At 42.6% G+C, this 26269-nt stretch overlaps 1 protein-coding gene across 8 annotated transcripts in view; it reads right to left on the bottom strand.

The window, feature by feature from the left end:
* The window catches only part of si:dkey-100n23.5 (cyclic AMP receptor-like protein A), a 71549-nt gene that overhangs the window by 40134 nt on the left and 5146 nt on the right, over window positions 1-26269 (bottom strand). For 4 of the 8 annotated variants that reach the window (XM_044130641.1, XM_044130645.1, XM_044130648.1 and 1 more), the window contains 8 exons: window positions 24246-24300; window positions 22290-22346; window positions 22138-22198; window positions 17740-17827; window positions 13559-13648; window positions 13173-13211; window positions 6069-6147; window positions 1554-1601 (listed from right to left, as the gene is read on the bottom strand). In XM_044130641.1, coding sequence (XP_043986576.1) covers window positions 1554-1601; window positions 6069-6147; window positions 13173-13211; window positions 13559-13648; window positions 17740-17827; window positions 22138-22198; window positions 22290-22346; window positions 24246-24300 — 517 coding nt within the window. The remainder of the gene's footprint in view (window positions 1-1553; window positions 1602-6068; window positions 6148-13172; window positions 13212-13558; window positions 13649-17739; window positions 17828-22137; window positions 22199-22289; window positions 22347-24245; window positions 24301-26269) is intronic. The other 4 variants (XM_044130644.1, XM_044130643.1, XM_044130647.1 and 1 more) reach the window with 2 other exon arrangements.

Genomic DNA, 26269 nt, shown 5'->3' with positions numbered 1-26269 from the left:
TGTGATAAAAACCGCTGCTGACTTATTTACACTCTGTGCTACACATAGCAATTAGCCCACATGAGGAGGAGTGTGTGTTGCTGCTGCTGCTGCTGTCACAAACACACACATGCACAGGATGCCGTGAGGGTTACGCCAGTTCATTGTGCAGTAATTATCCCTGCCACTTAGGGGCAGCATCTACATAACCTTAACCCCTAACCTCAACTGCACACCTGGTTCCGCAGGGTGGAGACGACAGGAAGAACAGGAGCGGAGGTGTTGCTTTTATGCTGCTAACTTTACGTAAGCCTCTGTTTGCCTTACAGGGCTGGTGGAAGACGCCTTTATCGGAGTAGGTGTTAAAAGTAAACATTTCCATTCTGTCTTTTGAATAACACATCATCTGAAGATGTGTCAAAGTCAAGGTCAGGGGGCCAAATCCTGCCCGCCGTAATTTTTTGCGTGGCCCTCTTGACTTTAGAGACTAAATAGTTGTGCGCTTGTAGTATATTATTTGATCAGTCAAATCAAAGCAGTTTTTATCTGTTTGCAGCCAAATATAAAAAAGAGGTTTACTATTATTTAATTTCAAGAAAGTATTCATCAAATGTAGAGACAGCTATTTATTAATATTTTAACAGTTTGTTGACAGGTGGTTTCATTAATACGTATCGTTACAACCGGCCCTTTGAGGCCATTCATGATCTTGATGTGGGCTGAAGTGAAAATGAGTGAAAAATCCCTGAGTTTTTTTCTGGAGAGCAGCATTTACAGCAAGGGAACAAGTTGAGAATTAACACCAGTGTATATATCAAACAAAATACAGCTTTTCATAATGCATTTTAAAAACTTTAGGACTTATTCTGGCAGAAAAAAGAATTTTAAATCAGGTCAACATAAGTGGATATAAAAAGTATTGTTAAACTATTCCTGTGTTTCAGTGTTCCACAACCATTTGCATTTTTAGTATTTCTGATATATATTGCACTAGTGTGCAATGTCACCATGTTAGACATGCCAACATACTTTATACTCAACATTAATTTCCTCAACAGGCTTGAGACATACTTTGACCTAATTCTATACTTTTCCAGAAATTCTTAAGTCTATGCAGGATTTTTATTTTGTACAAAGGGGTAGGCAATTGTTTTAATGCAAAAACATTTAAATTCATTAATCAGTTCCTGCTTTCTTTCTGGAGCTGTCCTGTTGCGTTAAATTCTACCATTTACACCAAGTCACCGCAGCCCAGTATTTCATTTCTGTTTCCCATTTTGCCGTGCTCTATCTGATGTAACTCAGGGTAATTTACGTGCCCCTCCTACAAGCTGTGCACCTCTGATCCCTGGCATTTCCCCGAAGGGTCTCGTTTCGAGCGCGACTACACGTGCATATGCACATGCACAAGCACTCCCAGGGGTATAATGTCAAGGGGTCAAATTGCTCCCTGCCGTGCTTGACACCTGCACCAGTGAGCAGGGCGAGCACTAATCCTGCAGAATCTGTAATCCTCACGATCGGCGCGCACACATAATTGTGTGTTGAGAAATGTGGCGGCCAGAGAGAGTTACCTTTCGTCTCTCGCGCTCGGGGTTGAAGGTTCCCCGCCAGGACTGCATCTGTGGACACACAATAGTAAGAGAGAATTATTAGTGGGGGGCAGTGGGGAGGAAACGCAGGGAATTTTGCGATTTTCTTTCTCGAGAGGAATGTTTAGAGGTCAGTGCCTGTGGTGACAAGCTGGAACAAATATCACGGCGATGCAAAATCCCTCCGCCCTCTCGCGCGGCCCTGCCAAATTGCCCAATTCACAGCAGAGCGCGGAGCTTAGAGGCAGAGGGGAGCACTTAAACAGCTCCCAGCATCTCACTAAAACGGATCAGCTCCAGCGCACACACACGCTATAACAAGGGAAGAGGAAAACAAGGCAGAGAGGGGGCAAAGAGAAACAAGAATATTTTTAAAAAAGGAGGGATGTGGAAGGGGCCGAGGGGGGGGGCAAACACTGCAGATGTGAGATCTCAGCTAGGAACGTGGGAATACTCCCGGCTCTTCCTCTCTGGAGAGAATGCGGGGGAAAATGTCAACAGGAACGTGCGTGCGACACATGAAGACGCCGCGCACAAGACTGGGATTTGTAATGGTTGAGATGACGAGGGGAGGAGGAGGGGGGGCGGGCAACTGGAAGTCAGGGGGTTTATCTTACCCAAGATGAAACTCGAGGTCTTCGTGCGCATACACAAAAACGGCAGCATGAGCAGTATGCACTAAAAGCTCCTCTGTTCTGCTATTTATTAACTCAATGTTGCCATGGTTTCTCTGTGCTGACGTGATTGTCATTGTAAATCTGCGTGTGTGTGTGTGTGTGTGTGTGTGTGTGACTGTGGTGTGTTTGTGAGGAATGGTGGTGGTGGTGGGGGAAGCAGCCATTTGGCCATTAGACTGAAGCTGTTCCACAGCAGCCCTCTGTTGTCCAGCTGAGCAGCACCATCCATCAAAATCAACAAATGCTGATAATAAGTGGCAATATCATTAAGCCGCGGCCAGGTCCTCCTTAGTGCAAACACGCTTTCGCTGCGGTCGGATGGTGGGAACTTCAGCTACGGTCCTCTGCAAAAGTAATCACACCCACTATTCCTTTGCATATTTTCACACATGATGCCAAAACTCAATGTATTAAACACGGGATCTGCGGGTTTCAGAAAGCAACATTTAAGACTTTTAAAAACTTTTTTAATGCCAACTTGAATGAAATTTAAAACAGACAAATAATTAAAACACAAGGCTTTGTCCTTTCAACACTGGAAATGACTCTCTGCCTTAGCCTCGTTAATGCCCAGCTTAAAAGATTTTTTTGAACAGAATCCACCTAGCCTCATATAGATTGGCAACCGAAGCGAGCCAGTGCCTAAAATGACAGTCATCCACCCAAATGGTAATAAATTTGCACTTAGGCAACGTTGATCCCTCTCCATTCATTTCCTATGTAGCTTCTGCGATGAGGCGACAATCGCTAGTAGCACCTCTTCCATCCAAGTGACCGTTGCAACTCGTGTACGTGAAATCTTGCGCTTGTATACGTAGACAGCTATTGCTCCACTTTATTGAAAGAAAAAATAATAATATTATCCATGTCACAAGGTGAACTGCTATATGTGGTGGAAAAGAACTTGAACACACCATGCTGCTGTAGAAAAATGGTGGCAGCAGCATTATGCTGTGGGCATGGAGCTAAATACTGGACAATATTGGAAGAAAACATCATTTCCGCTCAGTTTATGTATTTTCCATGTTGGGGTTGGGGTGGATAATTATTTGTTTTGTTTTGTGGGTTTGTTTTTATTGATCTGTGCAGCCCGTTGAGTTGCTTTTAGTATGAAAGGTGCTTCATAGAAAAAACTGATTGACTGTTTTGCAGCTCTGTCAGCAAAGAATTGCAGCAAAATGCTACAAGTACCGAAAAACATTGAACATCACTCAAAAGATTATTTGTTCTTGCTTATCTATCGCAGAAAATCTAAATAAAAATAAATTCAGGCTTAAGATGTGAAAAAGTTACAAACAGGGGCATGGATAGTTTTAAAACCAAAAGAGCAAATTGCATCTTTCTACAAACATGCCACCATGTTCCCACACCTCTGTGTTTGCGTGGCCAGAAATGACTCATTAGCTTAAAAAAAAACAACCCTCTAACTGTGTGAGGCTAGTTAGAACAGCCTCACACAGTCACGGAGCATCATGTCTAAGATTTTCCAAAAACCAGTAAACCAGTGATCTGCACGGTCTTTTAAGTCCGCCCATCTCCCTTATCTTTTTCGTCTGGAAAGTGCGAGAACTTCCATGTCCGGTGAGCATCCCGGCTCTCTTCTGCTTTATCCTTTTCTAGCGGCGAGTCGCCACCTACCCCGCTTTCAAAGCCTGTGAAATTCTTTCAAGTGAGACAGCCTCCAGCTGAAAAAAGATAAGGCTTGAGCTCTTCATAAATATGACAGAGAAAGCAAAACGGTGGAGGGAAAGGAGAGGTGGGGGGTGGGGGGGAACAGAGAGAACATGTGGGAGTACAGTCAGAGAGAGAGAAAGAGAGGAGAGAGTGAGAGAGACATATGAATGCAAAAAAAAAGGAAATGAGGAAGGTGGAAGACAGATGCAGAGACGAGAGGAAGAGGGAGCGATAGCTGAACGCTGTGAGCTGAATGAGTTATGAGCTGCAGCCGCGTTCAGCTACATTCATTCCCCCCTCGTTATCACAGCCATGATAAAGGGCTGCGTAGCCTCTTTTCCTTCCTCCTGCCCCTCAGCTACCTGCTGTCGCTCTCTGTTGTCGTCGCCCTGCTACCTGGCTATCTGCGAGATCTCTCTCACTCCGCCGCCGCCTGAAGAAGGAATGCGGGCTTTCATAATAAAAGGCCGCTGTGAGGCTTATGAGGTTTCAGCCTGCTTCTCTTTTACTTTTCTTTTGCGTCTGGTTGACGAGAATCGACGAGAAAATAGATTAAAAGCAAAACAAAAAGCAACGCTGTTCGTCCGTTAGCTTCATGTTCAGTGGTGTTTATAACGCTGCCTCCGGGCTCCTGCTGCACCATCAACATGGAAAGTTACACGGACCTTCAAGCCAAATTGTAGAGCAGATCATCGAGGAGATAAATTAGTTCATGAACTGGTTACCAAACCGACCCGACCAACTTTAAATTGCCTAAAAAAGAAAACGTCCTTGTCAGACAAAGACGAGAGACGTGATTTTCTTCAATAACAAATCCTAAGCATAAACTTGACAACTTTGTGTTTCAAAGGAAAGTTCAGGAAAACCTCATCCCTACTATGACAATGTAAAAAAAAAAAATAAGGTCATAAATGTTTAACATTGTTTTACTTTGTGACAAAGCAAGATCAAAAAGGATCAAGAAAATATGCATTAACTGTAATCCTGTAGTTGCATTATTTAGCAATGTTGTAACAATCACATGTTTCTTTATATCATAAAGTCCTTGGGCTCTATTTACCAATTAGGTGAACGTTGAAGGTGATCGGTTGCATTGGATAAATGGGGGCCACACTTTTCAGACTTTTATTTGTAAAGAAAAATGCAACAACCATGTATCAGTTTCCTTCCTTTTCGCAATTATGTGCCACTTTGTGTTGCTGATTGATATAAATTCCAATTAAAATGATTAAACTCATTTTTGTCTTGCAACAAAAATGTAAAAAAAAAAAAAAAAAGGCTAAATGAGTATGAACACATTGTGAAGCACAGAAGAATTATTGGATTTGTTCTGGCCAAATCCCAGACGGATTTCATATTTAATCCATGAAGCACACAACACCTTGCAGATAAATATTGAGCAATTTTAAAGTACAACCTGGTTCAAGGATGAGAAATATTCACAATACCAAAATAAAAATCCCCTTCATTCTAATTAAATAAAGTTTATACATACCAGCAAAATCTACTGGATCTTATGAAAAAAAAAACTATTAAAGTTCAAATGTATGAACATTGTTTCTATGCAGTTCCTCAAGCACAGGAACGGCATGAACTAACCTTTCCTTTGACCTTTTTTTAGATATAAATTATCCTTATGCCTGTATATTTTCTGCCAAACTTCTTTACCAAGACCTGTGGGGGGACTAAAGAGTCACAGCTTGCAGACTCCTGATTGTCTTCTGTTCAAATGTATTTACAGATAAGAAAAAAAAAAAACAACAGGAAAATTCTAAGTAAATACAAGTGAATTATGATTGCATTTCTGCTTCATCTAAGTTAATTAGGTGAGTGTAATTAACTTTGACTGCTGGGTGCATCTCTGACTGACACTTTTACCTCCAAATAAAGCAGCTCAGACAGGATACTGCATTTAAAGTGCCGATTTGCTTCCAACCTGAGCTATTTTTGTCTCCATCGGATGTGGGAGATCCAGTTTGTCACCTTGTCGACATCTTTGCAGGAACATCGGTGTTAAAAGTCATGGCAAAAAGAAAACGAAAACACAAATGCAACTAAATTTCTGATTTATTTCCCAAAGTTCAGAATCAAATCGATTGGACTCTGTTTCTACTGCGTTATGTGGGGAAACATGCCGACCACTTACTCTGTTGTTGGCCACACAGATGATTCTGGCATAGCAGCAGATCATGAGGAAGATGAGGCTGAAGAGAGGCACGTACCATCTGCAAAGCAGAGACACGAAACGATGAAAAACAAAATGTGCAAAGGGAACCAGAACACATCTGATGCTGTGTTATTTGTGATTTAGTTTACTTGGCCTCCTTAAAGACTTCAAGGAACATCATGTTAAGACAGAACAGGCATCTGGTAAGAAAATGTTACTTTAGATAATAATAAGATGCTTTGAAGCAGGAATATAATTTGAAATGGTCTTTCTTGGACGGGTTTTGGGTTCAAGTATTGGTCAAAAGTTTCACTTCTGTTTTCAACTCGAAACTGATACTCTAACCAAATGTAGCAGAGAGTAACTGAATGGCTCTAGCACTTTTCCAGTTATGCTAACCACTCAAAGCGTTTCACACTGCAGCCACATCCACAGAGTTACACAATTTGGAGTGCCTTGCCCGAGGGCACGTGGTAAAGGAGGTAGCTGGAATCAACCCAACAACTGCTCTTCACCACTGAGCCACAGTCGCCCCCCTAACAGTAACAGTAAATTCATTTTTTAGATGTCTGGTCAGCATGCCTTTTTACCACTTTCGCTGCTGCAAGCAGGAAGCTGTTTTCAGTGAAAAGGTCTAAAACCCTGCAGGAAAACCACTTTTTCCAACACCAAACAACAGAGAAAACCTTTTGTGCTGAACGTAGCGAGGTATGTGGGGGTTAGAAGAAAATGTATCCTTATTAGAAGTTTATCATGACCAAAACAGAGCAAAAAGAAGCTGAAATGTATTCAGTTTCTACTCACGGCAGTAGTGCAGCCAGTTAACTACATAATTGTTTGTTGAGAAATGCACAGCGCCTTGCAAAAGCATTAACTAGTGGGGGGACACGGCAAAGACGTGAAAGAAGGTCGTCTGGTCAGATGAGAAAAAACAATTATGTATTATCCTGTGTTGGTCTGTCATATATAATCCCAATAAAAAACACAGAATTTTGTGGACGACTTTTACCAGGAACTGCAGTCTAAAGGTGCATTCACACCAGCCCTGTTTAGTCAGCTTTAATCAAACTCTAGTTCATTTGTCTTGACAGTCAGGTTCATTTGGGGAGGTGTGAATGTGCAATAGAGCTCTAAGGTGGACCAAAGCAGTGAACTCTGGTCTGCCTAAAAACCTAGGTCTCAGTCTGGTTGACGTGAACTCTGGTGTGGTTCGAATGCATATGTGAACACCAAGTGGACCGGAGAGTGCTCCAAAAGCACTTAGCCTTGTGCTAAGTGTACCATTGCGCATGGCTTTCTAAGTAAATACAACTAATACAAACACGCAAATCTAGCACTAGCGGGAGAAATGTCTTCTTCTGAGGTTTTTATATTGTTTACTTCAGTGGTTCATAGTGCAGCGCCATCACAGGCGAGTTTGACACAACGCTCTGTGAGAAAACCACACCAGCTGAAAATTTAACAAAAGTTGCAATCAAACTGAGTCCACTGGACAATCAGGTCATGCACTAACAGACTCTTAGACGATTCTCTGAGATGAGTGTTGAGGGCTAACACTGCACCGCCACACGTGAAATAAATGCTACAAGGATGACGCACAGCATGTAAATTACCAGTCGGAAAAATCCTGACTAAGCACCTCTAGAGGTCACCGTCCATAGTTAGACTGTTGAGAGGTAGAATAAAAGATTATGCTAGCAAAGTGACAATATTGGAAGTACACCACCTTCCTAAGGGAGTGAGGTTTGCCAATCAGAGGAGGCGTGGGTACAAAATATGTCAGGTATTTTGTGAGTGGAAGAAAGGGGATGAAGCTAGCAAAGGAAATGAGAGGCTGGCTTTGTTAGAGTGGCAGACTTGTGTTGTGCAACCTCCTGGGAGGTGATGTAAGCCGGGAGGAGTTTCAGCCTCTCCCTGTATTCACCAAACAGGTCTTTGTCTTGCTTTGATAGACAAGTTCCTGGTCGCCACAGTAACCCAGAGTCAGTCACGACCGCGCCGCTCGGCACCTTCTGAGTATTTGGCACCGGAAAAGATACAAGGTAGAGCGGAGGACGGCTACTGGAAGTTATAAAATGTTGAAGTGACATTTAAAACAAAGAGGAAGACTGAATTTGTCTCTGACCTATAAATGAGTGGCCAGGCTTTTTCAAAGGAAAATGGATTGGGATTAAATGTACATTCCTGTGCCAGGAAAGTCCTTGGCATGAATCCTCCACACAGCATCTTTTAGAAGTCTTTCAGAAGGCAAATACTGGGTCCTTGACCTAATTTAGGCTTGCCCATGCTCAAGTCCCATGCCTGAGGATGGGAAGAAACTCACTGAGCACAATCGACCTAAACTTTTCTCTAAAAGGAGAATCTGGGGCGGCAGCATGAAGAGGGGGAACCTATGTTTTACATGTCTGTGCATTGTGATCCAACAGAGAACGTAAGCATGCCAAGGAATACTCCCTGCCTTAAAAACTTTGGCGTGCGGCTTCATTTTGTCAAACACCTCCTCCGTTCTTTCACTGTGTCCTGTTTTTCCTCTTCCTTGTGTCCTTCCTTTGCTTTTCCCCACCCTCATTTCACCCTCCTTTCCTTCATTCCTTTAGATGGTCCTGTCCACCATTTTGTCTGTCCATCCTTCCTTCCATACTAGATTGTGTCCTCCGTCCTTTCATCGTGTCTGTCCTTCCTTTTTTGAGACTTTCCCTTTATTCCTTCATTGTGTCCTTCCTTACTTCTATTATTGTGACATCCCTTCCTTCGTTGTTGCCTGTGTTGTTTCCAGGTTCCCTATTTATTCACAGTGACAGTAAATTTTCTATTTGAGAATGGGCGTAAAGGACTGAAAAGAGAGGAAATTTGAGTATGGACAAGCATGAATTTTTTTTCCCCCCCAAAAAAATTGTTGGACCTCTGTGGCATGCACGCATCCGCGCTGGCTGAACACCGCCATGGGACGATGATAAAAGCATTTCAAGGAGGGGAGACCTGCGCGAGCGTCACCTCTGTGTGATTTAATAACCTGCTCGCTGGAATAAACAGCGCCCAATTACGCCAGCGCCCGTCCCGTTAATGATGGAAAGACGAGCTCGGGGGGTTGGCGGAGAGGGGATATGAGGGGAGGGGGAGGGGGGGTGGCCTTTTTAACGATAGTGTAGGGGGCTGTGAGGAGGAGAGAATGACGGGCGGCAGCTACAAAGTGCTCTAATTAGCATGATAATGATCTGCCATTAGAGTCCGCTGTGCTCTACAGCTGAGCACTACCCGAAGAGAGCAAGAGGGAGACAGAGAGGGGGAACGAAACAGAAGCGCGCAGTGGGCCGCAGATGATAAAAGTGAGGACATGAATAGAGGTGAGGACATAAAGGTGGAGGAATAGGCGGCGGATTGTGGTTCACGATCGGAAAGGAAGAAAAGAGAGAGAGAGAGAGAGAGAGAGAGAGAGCGGCTTTTGGTGATTAAAAACAGGGTGAAGGTGGGAATCAAAGCGGCAGCAGAAAGATGCTGATCCTCACAGATCGACAACGGGAGCATGCATGAAATACAGATGACCAGAGAGGTGCTGGGGATGGCATGAGCATGTCAGAAGATCATAATCAATAAGAACAGATGCAATCTCTCGTCTCCCAGTGCTGCTTTAAAGAGAAGAATAAGGCCCAGCTGAGAGGTTTAGTACACAGGAGGCTCAACTGCAGCCATCAAGACTTTGGTTTTCCTGTTTAATGCAGCATATTACTGCAAAAAATAAATAAATAACTGTGAATACAAGCATAATTTGCATGCTCACCCCTCACCTCATATGTTTTTCATATTTCTCATTAGCCACTTGAATTTCAGGACGACTGCCATTTTTCAAGATGGCCGCCATCCAATTATTGTCATAAAACTTTACCCATTTTGATGACTTGGATGAACTTTATGTCACATTTATTTTTTACTTTAGTCATCGTCGTCATGCTACCTTAAAATAATGAAACATAGCAAAATCAGATGCTAAAACTGAAACTGTCTGCGAGTCTCACACCAGTTGACAACTGGATGGAGATGAAGATGTGTGGCGCAGACTCGGAGAAAGTCATCTTAATGGTTAGCGTTAACTTCCGCTAATTGTTCTATGTGTTTAGCAGTGTAGTGTTAGCCTCTGCTAATTTTTTATATGCTTAGTGGCTTACTGTTAATTTAATTTTTATGTGATCAGAAGAACAATTTTTTTTTTCTTTCAATAAAGCAAGCACCTGGGAACAAGTGTGTCAAGTTAGCTTCTTGTATTTGCATGCGAGACATTTTTCTGAAATATTAAATTATTTGCTGCACTGGTTCATCCACTTAGACTTGAAAGGACAGCTGGAAAGAAGGAAAACAAAGGCAGGGTTTGTAAAGTGAAGGCTGTGCATTATTGAATGCAGTGTTGTATAGTTTCTTCCAAATGTATTCACACCACTTGAACTTTTCCACATTTTGCAACCACAAAGTTGAATGTAACTTATCGGGACTTTATCTTATAGATCAACAGAAAGTCGCATGTAGCTGTTGAGTGCAAAATAAATTTCATTCAGACACTGTGAAGTCAGTGTGAACAACTGACATCACAAATCACTTAATAACTAAAGCAGTGGAAAGAAGAAAACTATTGTTGAAATAAAGCCTTAAACCATATGGATGGTGGAAAACAATATCAACAACATACATCACCCTGAACACACCATTCCCATGGTGAAGCATGGTGGTGGTGACATTATGCTGTGGGGATACTGTTTTTTGGCAGATACAGGAAAGCTGGTGAACCTTCACCATAACTAAACACTGGAAAATCCTGGAAGAAAACTTGTTAAAGGTCGTATAAGATTTGAGTACGGGCAGGAGGTTCACACTCAAAACGTAGAACCAGAACTGCGACGGAAAGGTTTAGATCAGACTCATGTGTTGGAACAGCCCAGTCAAAGTCAAAGCCTCTTCTGATTGAAAATGTGCAGCATAGTTTAAAAAATGATGTACTCATAGTTTCACCATTCAATCTGACTCACTTTTAAACTTTGCAAAGAATGAGGAAACATTTCAAACTCTTCATATGCAAAAAAAAAACCACATACTTGAAATGACTTAATGCAATATTTTGTGTTCGTCTATCACATAAAATCCCAATAACTGCAGCCATAATTTCCCTTTTTGGGTAATGTTTGTATTGAAAACAATTAATTAAATAATATCACTCAAGTTAAATGATCTATTTCTTAAAAGCGTTGAAATAATTCATTGTAGTAAGCAAATACTCTTTAGGTCAAAAAAATGGGTACAGACAGTTCTACTGCAGTATGTGAAGGTCCCCACTTTGATATGTAAACCTCTGTCAGAGATCCAGGTCCCCTCTTGGCAATTTCTTTAAAAATGATTAAAAGTCAAATCTTCAGTTATATTATAGTAGCAGAGCCGTAAAGTACATTTTATATTGGGTTTTTGCTTTTTCAACAAACTAGAAGCAGAAGTCCCCTCTTGGCAGATTAGGCTGACAGTCCCCTGTTGGTAAGATAGGTGTCTATGTGTGCCCACAAAGTTTGTGATTGTAACATAATACAACAGGTCAACCTTTGGAATGTCTTGCAGTAATTGAGTGCCTATGTTTGGATACACAAAAGTTAAAGTGTGTAGTGTAAATCTCTTGAACACACCTCAAGGCATTGAAAAAAGTTCATTTAAAGCTGAAGTCTCAAGATCACAACATGCTTAATATATCCCAATCTGGGCTGATGTATTTACTGAAATGGCAATGTTTCCGTTTCCATTTCCACAGCAATATGGTAAAGAGGTTTTCTTTTAAAAAGTCCAACTGATTCATTTGTGAATGTCATTTTCACAGCTGTATGTCAGTGGCACCGATGACACACACCAACTAGGGACTTCTTAAGAGCGGTGACTCAGCTAAGCTCCGGCGCTTCCATTTGCTGACTCAGCCCCTGAAACTCTGTACCTCCATCTCTCTCTCTCTCTCTCTCTCACACACACACCCCACACTGTCCTCTGCTTTTTATTCACCTTCCTCTTTCATCCCCTTTCACACCCTCCTCCTCCAAAGTTCCCCTGTCTCCTCTGTTCTGTCTGCGCGCTTCGCTGAGCTCTGATGAAGACACACTACGAAGCAAGGGGGGGTCAGGGGGTACGAGGCGGGGGGGGTGTGTGTGTGGGGGAGGGGGGCAGAAAAGAGGACAATCTATTTCTCTCGCTCTCCCTCTTGTCCTGCTCCGCATCCGCAAGTTCCTCCTCTCGTGCTGAGTAATTCCCCGTCTCACTGACTGTATCCCGTATGCCATCCCTCCCACTTATTTCATTTTTCACCTTTAACACTGCACACTTTGCCCTCCCACATGCTGCTGGCAGGCTGTGTGTGTGTGTGTGTGTGTGTGTGTTTTCCCCCCGCCCCCAGTCTTCTTGACGGGTGCTGCCTTGGCCTCTAATCTCCCGTCTGGTTTGATGTAATTAGAGCTAATGAAGATTCCCTGATCCTCCGAGTGCCGCGTCCCCCTGGGCCACAACAGCACGGAAAAACCAGACAGAGCCGGGGAGCAGAGAGGAGCGCTGATAAAAGAGACACGAGCTCGCTTTAGCACGGCTGATAGCTGCGTGTTGTTCTCCGTTTGCCTGCCTGGGTGTGTGTGTGTTTGTGTGTGTATGTGTGCTTATTTGTTTTAAAAGATTGATTCCCTGCTGATGCTGCAAGCAGCAATGCGATTACCTTGGCTCGTAGAGGGGAGCCGTGCGCACGTGCGCGGATGTGTGTTTAACTACGCGCACCGCGGGGATTGGCAGGGCACTCGCAGGCTTAGGACCAGCTGCAGAAAGCAGCAGACAGGCGTAATCCGTCATAGCCGTCCTAAACAGTTAAAACCGCAACGTAGCGGCTCCCACTAAATCGGACGGAGCGGAGGGAGACACACGTACTTCAAGGAGTCGGGGGTGGGCTCCCCTGACATGTAACCCTTCACATTTCCCCGCAGAGACAGCCCTTCTCTTCCCCCTGCTCCTCCCAGTCTCACCCCTACCCCCGTTGCAGCTTTGGGGGGAAAAGCTTTGATGGCAGCGCTGAAAGGGTCTACTTACATCCCAAATCTCCAGGCTACGTGATCGTCTGTGATCCAGCTGGGGAGAAGAGAGAGAGAGAGAGAAACAGAGAGGGGAGAGCGATGAGTGGGTTGCAGGGAGAGCGGAAGGGGAGACGTGTGTGACTGCGGAGAGGAAAAAGCCGTGCAGCTGCAGCTATTAATAAGCGGAGAGTGGAAAGAGCCCGGAGATTATACGGCTCTGTCCCAATTCTCATTCCGCTGCCTCCTCACCTAGGCCTCTTCCCACTTTCTTCCCCTCTCGCAACCTTCCAGCAGATAGTTGACTGCCATCAGATGCGTCGATAATTGGCAATTTTTTTTTAAACTCCTACTTAAGGGAATCCAGAGATAGAACAAGGGCCTTGGCAAAAAGAGGAAACTCACCACCAGGCTCCTGCGGGGCCGTAGTAACCTTTCAGCAGCGGCAAAGAGGCCATGACCAGAGGTACCCCCCATGCCATCAGATGGTAAAACCTGACAAAAATCAGACATTTAACTCGTTACAAAAGCAGTTTCGTCCAGGAAAATACAGTCCGAGTACAAATCAGTGTTTTCATTCTTCAGTTCATCCTTTCTATTGGCATTGCCATCAGGGTCATTTTTCACATGCCAACGAGCATCTATACAGCCAGACAGCCAATTACTCACGCTGATATAAACTATAATTAGCCTAACTGTTGGGGACAAGATGATTTTCAGAGGATATCTTTGGATGAAAGCGGCAAACAGGGTGTGTTCTCACTCAGCAAGTCTTGGTGATGTACAGTCCCTTGCAAAAGTATTCACACTCTTCAAAATTTTTCACATTATTTTCATTTTGCAATCATTAACTTCAGTGTGTTTTACTGGGTATTCCAATGATAGACCGAGAAGACATAGTGTGCAATTATGAAGTTGAGGAAAACGGAAAACTCATGCATGGCAATTTTTTATAGATTTGGCACGAATGTGAGCCTACACTTTGGAATATGTGCATCCACAGCTGCACAGCTTGAGGCAGACATTTTTGCCCGTTCTTCTTCGCAAAATAGCAACAGCTCAGTTTTGTTAGTTGGAAAGAATCTCTGAATATCACTTTCAAGTCTATCTACAGAGTCTTGATTAGATTTAGGTCCAGTGTATACTTGGGTAGCCTGGTGAAAAAAATAGCGCCATGTTCGCCTGAGAGGTTAAACACTCGGCTATTGAGAAACAACTGCTTGCTGGAGGCGTGGACTCTGTTGAAGTTTTAAACAATTGGATCCCTAATGTTTGACCACGACGCATGCAAAGCACTCGCTATGCTATGAAGCTTACCAGAAATTGCATGCGCTGTAAACAATCCTCCTCCACCGCAAAATGAGAAGTGCTGAGCCGAACAACATCTTTGACAGCAACAAGATGTCTTAAGCGTTCCTCTCGGTCTGACTTTAATAGCTCAATATTTGTTCACTACCTCTGCTTTCATTGCCAATCTATACCCCTGACTAGCAGACTCTAATTCAAAAACAGCGCAGAAAATCAAAGTCACTGCTCACAAGTCTTCTTTCTGTTCACCAATCGGTCAACCTGAAGTTCTCCCAATTGGGAGAAATCTGACGGAGCACTGATGGAAGTTGATAAGCAAGCAGAATTGCGTAGTAAGGCCATGGCCAGGCTAATGTTTAGGTCGAAACAGGAACATGCTCTGATCTAAACCACTCCACTGCAGTTCAGGCTATAATTAAAGGGTAACTGTCCACCCAAAAGGCGAACGTCCACCTAAGCCTAGAGGCTTTTGCAGCCTCTAATAGCTTTTCTGCCAGGATCGTCATGTATTAAGCTTCATCCATCTCCGACTCAACTCTTAAAAGTGTGCTGCTGCCACCACCATATTTCCCTGTGAAGACGATGTGTTCAGGGTGATGTGCAAAGTCAGTTTTCCGCCACATCTTGTGCTTTGTTTGAAGGCCAAGAAGTTTATTATGAATCTGACTAGAGCACTTCTTATACATCCTTCTGTCTTTTTCAGTTATGGCCTTCTTCTTGATGTGCCAAAACAGGTCAGATTTGTGGAATATAAAACTGATAATTGTCACATTAACAGATTCATACACAACCTCCTCCAAAGTTGCCCTGAGATTCTTGGCTTCTTTGAATTGTCTGGCCAGTCAGTAAAGCTGGGTGGCCGTTTTCTGGGTAGGTATAGCACGTACTGGGTAGCTATACTGTTTATGCACTTGGATGAAGGACAACACAGATACTGGACTTCATTTTACAAGTTTCCACTCCACACTTTTTAGACCAAATTATGGTCACAATTATGAGCTGCTTTGTCATGGTCAATCACATAAAATCCTATTAAAATACTTAAGACGTTTGTGGTTGTAACATAACATGAATGTAAAAATGTTCAAGACAAGAAATCTTAAAATGTGAGAACCAGTCTGCCTCTATCATGTACAAAATTTGAGCTCCTTACTATTTTTAAGGGAAAAGGTTAAAGAGGCTGATACTGTGGGTGTGAAAGCCCAGAGCGGGGGGTGTGTGTGGTTAAGAGGCCTGTGAGGGGTAATTACGCATGCATGCAAAGCTGAACCCCACCTGCCAAAACACATAAACTTATCACAGGCTTCTTATGTATTATTCCTGCCATAATTCCACGCTTTTCCAGTCCATTTTAAGAATGTTTTTGAAGTGCGAATATAAAAGTTTACTATGAACTCAAGACGGATCTTTTCTGCAGGTGGCAGGAGGAAAAATGAATATATGCATGGTTGGATGGATAATTCGGGAGGGATGGGTAGACGAATGAAGGGTTGGTTGGTTGGGTGGTTGGGTGGGTAGATGAAGGGACAGAAAAAAATCCATCCATCCTTTACTTTTTCCACACTCCAGATCTGAATCATATTGCGTACTCTTGACTCCATGTTGGAACCCTGTTATCAAAGTTCGGTCAGCAAACAGCAGCTCCACTGACGCCTCGTCTCTGACTCATCTGAACCTCAGTTTCCACCGCCTCCATCCACTCCTCCGACTGGACAAACAATCTCCTCACCACCGTCCACACTCTAGTGTTAGAGGCACATGTCAGCTTTGAATCAAACTGATTCTTGCTCTCTTCTTTGCCCTCTTCTCGCGTCTCCTCTGGCGATTTGTTCATCTACTCATGAGTTATATCACCATTATATTGTCCGGCTTATTACTAATCAATGCAGGAAAACTCCCATGGGTGGTGGTGGTAGGGAACCCACTCTAAAGCACATAAGCTGAACCCCAGCTGAAAGTAAAAACACATAAACTTATCACAGGCTTCTTATGTATTATTCCTGCCATAATTCCACGCTTTTCCAGTCCATTTTAAGAATGTTTTTGAAGTGCGAATATAAAAGTTTACTATGAACTCAAGACGGATCTTTTCTGCAGCGGTCAGAGTTGAAATGAATATATGCATGGTTGGATGGATAATTCGGGAGGGATGGGTAGACGAATGAAGGGTTGGTTGGTTGGGTGGTTGGGTGGGTAGATGAAGGGACAGAAAAAAATCCATCCATCCTTTACTTTTTCCACACTCCAGATCTGAATCATATTGCGTACTCTTGACTCCATGTTGGAACCCTGTTATCAAAGTTCGGTCAGCAAACAGCAGCTCCACTGACGCCTCGTCTCTGACTCATCTGAACCTCAGTTTCCTTCACCCCTCCATCCACATTGCGACTGGACAAACAAATCTCCTCCCACCGTCCACACTCTAGTGTTATAGGACATGTGTGGCTTTGAATCAAACTGATTCTTGCCTCCTACTTTGCCCTTCCAGGGCGCACATAAAGCCATCTACTCATGAGTTATATCACCATTATATTGTCCGGCTTATTACTAATCAATGCAGGAAAACTCCCATGGGTGGTGGTGGTAGGGAACCCACTCTAAAGCACATAAGGTATTTTTTTTTTTTTTTTTTACCCCAGCTGAAAGTAAAAACATAACTTGTAATGAAGGTAATTAGTTTTTTCTGCCTTTAATTTTCATATATTTTTAAATGTGTGCTTCTACCAACAGAGCTAGGCACTAAGTATGAAGATCAAGAGAATATTACACAGACACGCACACATAAAGGCAAATTCACACTTTGCTGGGAAAAGTGCTCATGGGAGTATGAGCGACCACAACACGGAGCCAAGAAGCGTGAGGACGGCTGGGAACACGCACGCACACACTGAGACACACTTAACGGCTGACACTCACTCCCATTTCAATTAGAGTGTCAGCTGGCTGAAAGAGGAAGAAGAGGAGGCGGCAGAGGGGGAGGGGCCTATCTGAGCTCTGTGGGGAGACGCATGCTAATGCACACGCACAAAACACAAACACATAAAGAAGGACGCACTTTAAACAAAGCAGGAAACAAATACATGCAGAGTGGGAGACGAAGAAAGCGCCACTGGAAAGCAGATATGGAAATCATTCAGCGATTAATAACTGGTCAGTGATTTAATTTGTCTTTAACGGCTTTTCCGTTGCACGTTTATCTCCCAGTTTTAAAATCAGCTTTAAAGCATCAAAAAATTTTAATAGGTACTCTTAAAGCGATAGCGGGCCAAATTACTCACTTCTCATATCTGTTGGTGCTTATTTCCCTGACCAGGTTGAGATACAGGTTCAGGGTAATGAGGCAAACCCAGGCCAAGGCACTCCAGTCTGCAGAGAGAAAAACACCAAGGTCAAATTACAGCCCAGCTCGCCGCCACACACAGCGCACCTGCGTCCCAACACACACACACACGAGCCTGCGTGTGACAGCGTGTGTGCATGCATCCGTGCGCTCCACTTTTGATAAATGAAGGCCCATTCTGCAGTAATATGAGGGAAACCTGTAGCTTTGGGTGATGGATGAGAGGCAGGAGCTCACGGAGAGATAATGATGAACTGTGGAAACGCAGGAGGAGATAACAGGAGAGAGGAGGATGGGAGCGGGTGGCGAGACAGAGCGGACATGAGCGGAGGAGGAGGAACATTCAGTCAGATTGACGCCAATTTTAACGTGCGGGAACTATTCATACCTTAACCCTTTTTGTCACGTGCACATTTTATTGTTTTTTTTTTATATTATTATTATTATTATTATTATTATTCAGTTTGCCACAAGGAATGCACAAGACACAGGAAGCATGCAAGAAGGCACTCGAATCAATTTAGAACAAATCTGAACTTTTGCCAAAAGTGAACACAGTAGCGGCAGTGTCATGTTATGGGCATGTTTTCCTTCAGGAGGAGAAGCGAAGATGCATGCAAAAAGATTTTAAAGCCAGGCCAATTTCCTTCAACTTGTGTCCTACTTTGTGCTGCTATATCAAACAAAATCCCATTTAGATATACTAAAGTTTGTTGTACTGTGAAAAAATGACCACTAAAACTTTTCCAAGTCATTGCTTTGAGTACTAAAACCTTTGCTCTACCTTAATTTTTAGCCCCTTTAAAACAGTCAGTGTGTGCTTCTGTTTATTTGAATACAAGCAAGCACAACCACACAGTACAGCACCCACACTCTTCTTGCGCTTAAGGAGCATTTGAAATTTAGCAATGTCTAAGCCAGAAGCGGTATTATCACAATAAGTCACAATTACTGTCACTGCAAATGTGCATTATGTAACCAGAAAGCAGCCGAAGCCTTTCTTTAGCTTAACGACACTGCGCTCAGCCTCGCCACCTGTCCTGATGCTGCCCTCCTCCCGCCGTCTTCCATCATTCCAAGCACATTTAATAACGTTTGCTCCTCAGAGTTAAAAGCTGATTTGAGTTTTGCTTCTCCAGCTAGACTTGCTGATGTTCATGCCTCCAACTGTCCCTCCAGCACCGACCCACCGGATATTATGCTGCATGATTCAACAGCCTCGGTTAAAAGTCCTTCGTGCCAATTAAGGCTAAAACCTGAAACGCCACTCGCGCAGAGAGACAAATGTTTTCATTTAGAGAATCGCGGTTTTAGTTCCACCTCTAAAGGTTCCAGGTAATCCTGAGTTTCATAGCAACGTTCCACTCTGTCATTGAACAATAGCCGTCTCCTCGTACACAGGATGATGATGAAACTCTGAGATGCCTCATTCAGGGCGTCTCAAGGTCTGACTCACCGTCTGTAAAGCAATTTCTGGCACAGTTGAGAGAACACTCCAGAGAAATGCTGGTTTAGCCACTTCCTTAATGTCAAATTTACTTGAATTTTTTTTTTAAGAACTTAAAAATGTTAGAAATGTTGCACACATCAAAATACCAGGCCGGCAAAGGGAAGGCACTTCTCAGTGTACTCTGATCATCTTTAAACAACACTAGTGATCTAGCAGTTGGGTAAAGCACGCATTTTCCTTTTTCAAATCTAAGTCTCAGTTTTCTAGCAACTTTTCATGTTTAAATGTTTTGGGGTTTTTTTTTAATGCAAGCCCAACATCACAGCACGTTACAGAAATTTGCACACTAATTGCGATCTATAAAAAGCAACAACAGCATGTATTACCTTAGTATTCCAAGAATGAGAACAACAACAAAACTAGGTGTGAACTGGATACCGTAGCCTCAAAAAAATATGACAAAAATTTTCCATGCTGCACCACGTAGACCAGAGATCTCACTGTCTGCACAGAAGTGCTAGTTGAGATTCCTACAAAACATATTCTACTTTTTTCCCAAGTTCACAGAAAAAAAATGGCTGCTTGCTGATATTTTCCGTCATAAAAAAAACAAAACATGTATAGTCATGATGTGAAAAATTAAAGCAGAGTTGCAGATCAATCTCTTAGGGAACAGCATTTTAAAACAATAGTTAGCCAGCTTCAAGGGGCAGGTCTGAGTAGGCTTGCTATCTGATTAATTAACCAAAATTGACATCAGTAAAGTGTTACTTTATAAAGAGCAAAATGGCAAGATTTTATTAGAATAATTGTGTGAATGAATATGTTACATTTTTTCAGCAGAAGTAGGATTTTTTTTATTTTTTATTTTTTACTCTCCTTTAAATAAAAGCATTTAGTTCACATTATACAAGTTGGGTTTAAATTGGTGGTTAAAAACCACATTACAGTGGAACATTGTTTTTTTTTTCTTATAGTTTTTAAACTGTGAGAATCTCATTCTGGCTCATGCCTTGACATGGCACCGTAATACTTGATAAGAGCCTGCCAAGAAAGCAGTAATATCAGATGACTGCAGAGGAAAGCACTTGTAAGCCTATTGAACAGTCAATTTTATAATCATGAGAAACTGCCCTTCTGTCACCATTATCAACTTGCAATAACTACCATTTCCTACCATTTTCTACCATATTATCATGCCCAACTATCTGTAGCCTAGAAACTACATCTGAAATCCCTCACGAAACGCAGAAAGTCGTCACGGAGTTGTATTAAAAGAAAATTATTTTGTAATCAAACTTTAAGCAATGACTGCCTGATGTGATGTGCTAAACAACATGAGACTATGTGAAACTTAAATTTAAGCAAAAAGAGGTCAACTGTTCAGAAAGTAAAACTGAATTGTGTGAAATCTTTATAAATAGTTTGTATCTTACCAGAGAAGCTTTTTAATAATCTATTTTCAGGTACGTTTCTGAGTTCCTGTTTGTTTTAGTGTGTCATTTGCTGCTAACTGAGCCATTGTTAAATATCGAGGCAAAAATGACATGGTTGTCCACTGCATTCATGCCTGCACCTTTCAATAGGTCTATGGTAACATTGGAGGAGCTGCAGAGATCCACCGCTCAGGTGGACGTTTCTGTGAACAGGGAGGCGATGCACTCCGCATATCGGGCTTTCATAGAAGAGTGGTCCAGTTTGCAGTATACCACAGGTCAAGGGAGGCTGCAAACATGTGTAAGAAAGTGCTTGGGTCTAAATACAAAACGCCACATTAACTCTGCACATCACTCTTAAACAAACCATCTCCATAGTGATGGATATATCAGGCTGGTTGGGATGGGCTTTGGATGGAGTCAAACACGGGTCAATACTGAAGGAAAACCTGTTGGATGCAGCAAAAAAAACTTGAGAACGAAAGGAAGTTCAGACCTTAATTCAATCCGAGTGAAGATCTGCGACGAGACTTGAATGTTCACAGATGCTCTACATCCAATTGCTGCTTGAGCTATTTTGCAAAGAGGAATCGGAAAAAGATTTAGTCCCCAGATGTGCAAAGCTGGTGCAGACATACCCCAAAAGACTTGCAGCTGTAACTGCGGCACAACGTGAATCCACAAAGCCTTGACTCACTAGGCTGCATGCACCTTCTTTGTTAAGGGATTTCTGGAAAAGATGATGTATCTGTTTTCTTCCAATTTAAAGTCATGCACGACTTAGTCTTGATCTCCCCCATTAAATTTGCAATAAAATACATTAAAGTTTACGGTTGTTATGTGACAGACAGCGGAAAAGTTCAAGGGGGGAATGAATCACCCTGCAAGAAACTACAGTTTTATTGATACCATTATCCTCCTCTGCCTTTTGAAAGACTAACCAGCTTCAGTTTGGGTTTACATCTAAAACTGTTCTTTTTGTTGTCGTTGTTGGAGCCACCCTTTTCAGATTTGTTGTCCGGAAGCATCAAAAATCAATCAGACAAAACGCCGACAGCAATAGGTCTGAAAGTGGACACGTCGTGCCCAAATTCAAGACCAAAAATTAAATTTTCACTAGATTGCTGGGTTGGTGCTTCTCGTGCTATAAGCTACCAAGAACTTTGTCCAAAATAGTGTTATGAAGTTAGACCAGAGTCTTCAACTAAAACCATCAGTTTATTATGTAATAAACTCACAATGACCCGCATCATTTCTGGAAGCGACTCCCAACCTGTTCAGGCACATTTTGCTCAGGAGCGATAAAAAAGAAAATGACAAAGCAATATTATTTGCTGCGGTGATGTATGAGCTCGGCATCAGACGCGTGTTAGATCGCAGCTATTTTCTCCGCTCCTCGCTCGGCTCGTGCGAGCCGTGCCAGCGAGCAATTAATTTAAGTCTGCCTTACCGAAGTATGTCAGCCACCAGGCTTGGAAGTTGCAGAGAGATCCCTTCGGATGGGTTTCGCCCTGGAGAACGAGCGAGAAGCAGCATGGGAAAGCATTTAAAAAAAGGCTCAGCCACAGTCTGCTTTGAGTGTAACAGACAAGAGTAACTCACCATGACATATGCTACGCTGTCGAAGAAGGCGGCTACAGTCAGGCTGAGAATCATCTTCTGTGGCGTGAAAATTTAAGAGAAAGACATGAAGAAGGAATTTCAAATGTAACACCCTGAGTGAAAATGCCCGAGTGCATTTATGTGCGCGTGAGGAGGAGGGCAAATTATAGCTGGAATGATTTCTAATCCAGCCGACAGCTCGGCGTAGCCGCGTTTCTACTCGTTTTTCATATAAAACATCCCATACTTTTAAAAGAATCACATTTGCCGACTTCTCTGTCCATTTTCTTTTACCACTTTCAATTTGTAAGGTATAAGCACAGAAGTTCCCTATGAATTTTCTGCTGGGACTGCAGCCTGACCTCTGGGCCTGCATGCATCAATTGTCCAAATTCCCTTAACCTTGCAGGAAGGGGTTGCCCAAGTTGAGCAGTTTGTGGGCGAGAAACGGGGATAAACGCTGAACAAGTTCGCAGTCCATCACAGGCCCTTGACCGACACACAGTTTAGGGCATTTTAGAAAGACCAATTACCACCTGACATTCTATATATTGTTATTTTTGGAGGAAGCCGGAGTACGCAGAGAGAACACGCAGCCGCAGCGAGAACCTGCGACCTCCATGCAGAGCCCAGATGCATTAAAACACACAGCCTGTCTGTGAAGCAACAGTGCTCCCCCACGTTTAAATACAGAATCTGCAAAAAGGTGATGGACGGATGGATGGATGAATGGATGGTTGAATAGACAATTAAAATGAATGGATGGATACTTGGATGGACAGAAGGTCGGAAGGAAGAACTGATTAGAAATGGTTGGACAGATACAAGGTTGGATAGTTGGCTGGATAGTTGCTTCTACGGGTGGACAGACAGACAGACTGTTTATGATACTACAGGATATGCCTCGTACTTGTCCAGGCAGTCTGCTGAATGCCATCTCCGTGACAACGCTGGAAAATTATCACAGCAGACGCAGATCTCCTGTTTCCTCTCTGAAATTGTTCATTTTATGTAAAACAAATCAATAATCCGCAGACTACAGGAACCATGGTACACACCACTCATATTTTCCTGCAGCGGCGGTAATAATCTGCGGCTGCACACAGCGAGAGAAACACGCGTGCGCACACGCACACACACACACACACAGAGCCCTTTATCAATTCATGTCTTGCAGTGACCCTGCCAAGGCTACGGAAAGGGGGTGGGGGAAGGAATGGGAAGACACAATAAGCGCGCAGGAGGGCCTTGAGAGCACTAAAGACTACTGACTGACAGATAACCTTTTCAGAGAGGATGCAAGTAAGGAGAAGGTTTATGTTGTATAAGAAGAGGAGGAGGAATGAGATGAGGGGGAGGGGAAGCGTAGGGGGACGCGAGGTCGCTCTCAGCAATGTAGTCCGGAGGTGATGGGGTTCGGTCGGAGAGCTTCACTCTAAACTGTCATTTGCTTCAGATTATAAGGATAGGAGCCGCGCTGCTAAACCAGACGAACCCGCTGGACCGGGTTCAGAAAACACAAAATTATCCCGAAGCTGCACGCTCATAAGCAACACCGCAAACAAACTCTCTATGAAAGCTAAATCCCTTCAATATAAAGAAGAGGGAATCGGAAGCGGGAGAGGGAAAAGGTGGGGGGGGGGAGAAATCCATAAATATTACGTTTATTTGAACAGCTTCGCTTGAAGAGAGGGGAGGGATGTTGTGGGGGAAAAAAAAATAAAAAATTAAAAAAGAAGCTCGGGACGGCAGTCGCTATCACAGAATGACCGTGAGTCAATTAACACCCCCCGATTCATTAATCTGTGCATTTTAATTGGGTTCAATTACGCCAAGATTTACCATGGCTAATTGAACAGATTTCCAGTGGAAATGGAGCAAACAGAAAAAAAAAAAAGAAAAGAAAAGAAAAAAAGAACCGCCGGAGAGGCAGCGTGCAGTGTAGTGCAAATTTACCTGAGCCAAGGACTGATAGCGTCGGAGCAGCCAGATTACAAACAGCATGAAAACACTGAGGAGAGGAAGAAAAGAAAACTATAATGAGATTCACACACTGCAGTATTAAACTTCTATTTAATTTAATAATAACTTTTAAAGTACGGGTTTTATAAATGCCTCCGCTCTGGACTGGGACTTCCAGAGCGCCGAAATTAATCTCGTATTTTCAACTTAATCAGGAAAACAGGTAGCAGCACCCTCCACGAGCATTTTATGCATTATTAAGTTAACACCACACCTGACGGCGCTGGGCGTGGCGCATACACAGCACCCCCAGTCCACCAGAAATCAATCGACCACGTTAAGATTTTAAAAGAGCTAAACGCTTTATGAATATAGAATTTATGACATGATTAGTATAAAGGTTAAAACTTGGTTGTAAAGGTTAATGTCATGATTAACTGTTCCATCCGGCCCGGCACACCTCAGATCTAGAACACAAATCTCATCCGAGCTCATTGGATGGTATCCGGTTCTTTAGGTTATTTTCGTGCGAATGCACAACCGACTAAGTGTCGGATGTTTCCAGGCACCTCAGATGTTAGGCTTTAAGCCTTAATGAACAAAATATTTTTTTTAATTGTTCTTTTCGTGAAGTCGCCTTTTTTTTTTTCCTTCCCCAAACTTTATTGTACCTTGTTACTTTTTATTGCTTATTTGTTGCAGTGCAGCCTGAAGTTGTAATAAATTGGCTGCAAGATGAATAGTTTGCAGCTGGTGCTACTGAAACTTGCAAACTACGGTACGCTCCTTTTAAGAATGGCAGAGATGACACAAATTATTTACAGCGGCCAAGGCAGGTGCTGCCACGTCCTTAATGAGCACCGACAATTATCACTCAACCACTTATAACCACTAACTCCTCTTCGTTATTTTGTTCTTAATTGTCCCTTTTATTGGCACCCATGGTTAACATGTTAGGGCCTGAAAATAAATGAATGTTCTATTGCAACAGCATAATCTCGCACTGACAATTTTAGAATAATCCAACATTAATTTGAGTGGCACAAACCCCCCCCCCAAAAAAAACATGTTAAGAAATAATTGTTTTGCTCTTAATATTTTTTGCACCCCTCCTTTGCCAATTAGCCAGCCCTCAGTGTAGAGAATCAGCGCCCTTAGCATTTCACAAGCCTGGCCTGTGCCTCTTTGGAGAATGTGACCAAGATGGCCACCGAAGAAGATCTTTTTTTTTTTTTTTTTGCCTAGTAAACCATATTTTGAAAAGAACAACCTTTAAGATGGTATTAAGGATACTTTTCAGTAAGTCCACTTTTTATTACTGAAAAAAAAAGTTCATATTTTCATTAACTGTAAGTAGAAAATCATCATAATTAACAAACAATTCTATTTAAAGTGTTTCACTTAGTGCTAAAGCTCTTGAAATAAATAGATTTTTCAATAATATAATTTATTTAATGGACTTGTAAAAGGTTTACATTGCATGGTTTTCTGATACGGTGCCGCCCTACTGTTGGCAGACGAATGCAATTCACGTACAACTAATTTCTGGGTCTCAATCACAGTTTTAACATATCTGTTTACTACACATGTTAAATATGAGGTCCTTTATTTTTCTTTAGGAAGGAAAACTCAACCAGCTCATTTAAGAAACACGGCACAAAAAAGTAAGCACATTTTGTTTGCCTGATTAAAAGATAATGTACCGTTTAAAAGCCTATTTATTTCCCTTTAAACAGAAGCACATTGTAAAAAAAAAAAAAAAAAAAAAAAAAGCATTTCTGGTTCGAGAAGCAAAATTGTGCGTAGTATAAGGGTTTCACTCATGAAAGCATCACAACTTATTCTGTTACCGACTCTTTATTGACGCTTGTTAACTGGATCAGACAGATAAAGTTGGACAAACACTATTTATTTATCCAACAGGAGGTGTTGTGTTGCTTTGGAGAACAGCACAGAACCACAACAGCCTGGCACCTTCTCCTTACGACGGTCACCAGATTGGCCTCGCTCTACTTTGG

Source organism: Gambusia affinis, linkage group LG11, assembly GCF_019740435.1.
Source record: "Gambusia affinis linkage group LG11, SWU_Gaff_1.0, whole genome shotgun sequence".
Lineage (NCBI taxonomy): Eukaryota > Metazoa > Chordata > Actinopteri > Cyprinodontiformes > Poeciliidae > Gambusia > Gambusia affinis.
The sequence above is the reverse complement of the archived record's forward strand: the minus strand, read 5'-3'. Positions and strand labels throughout refer to the sequence as shown.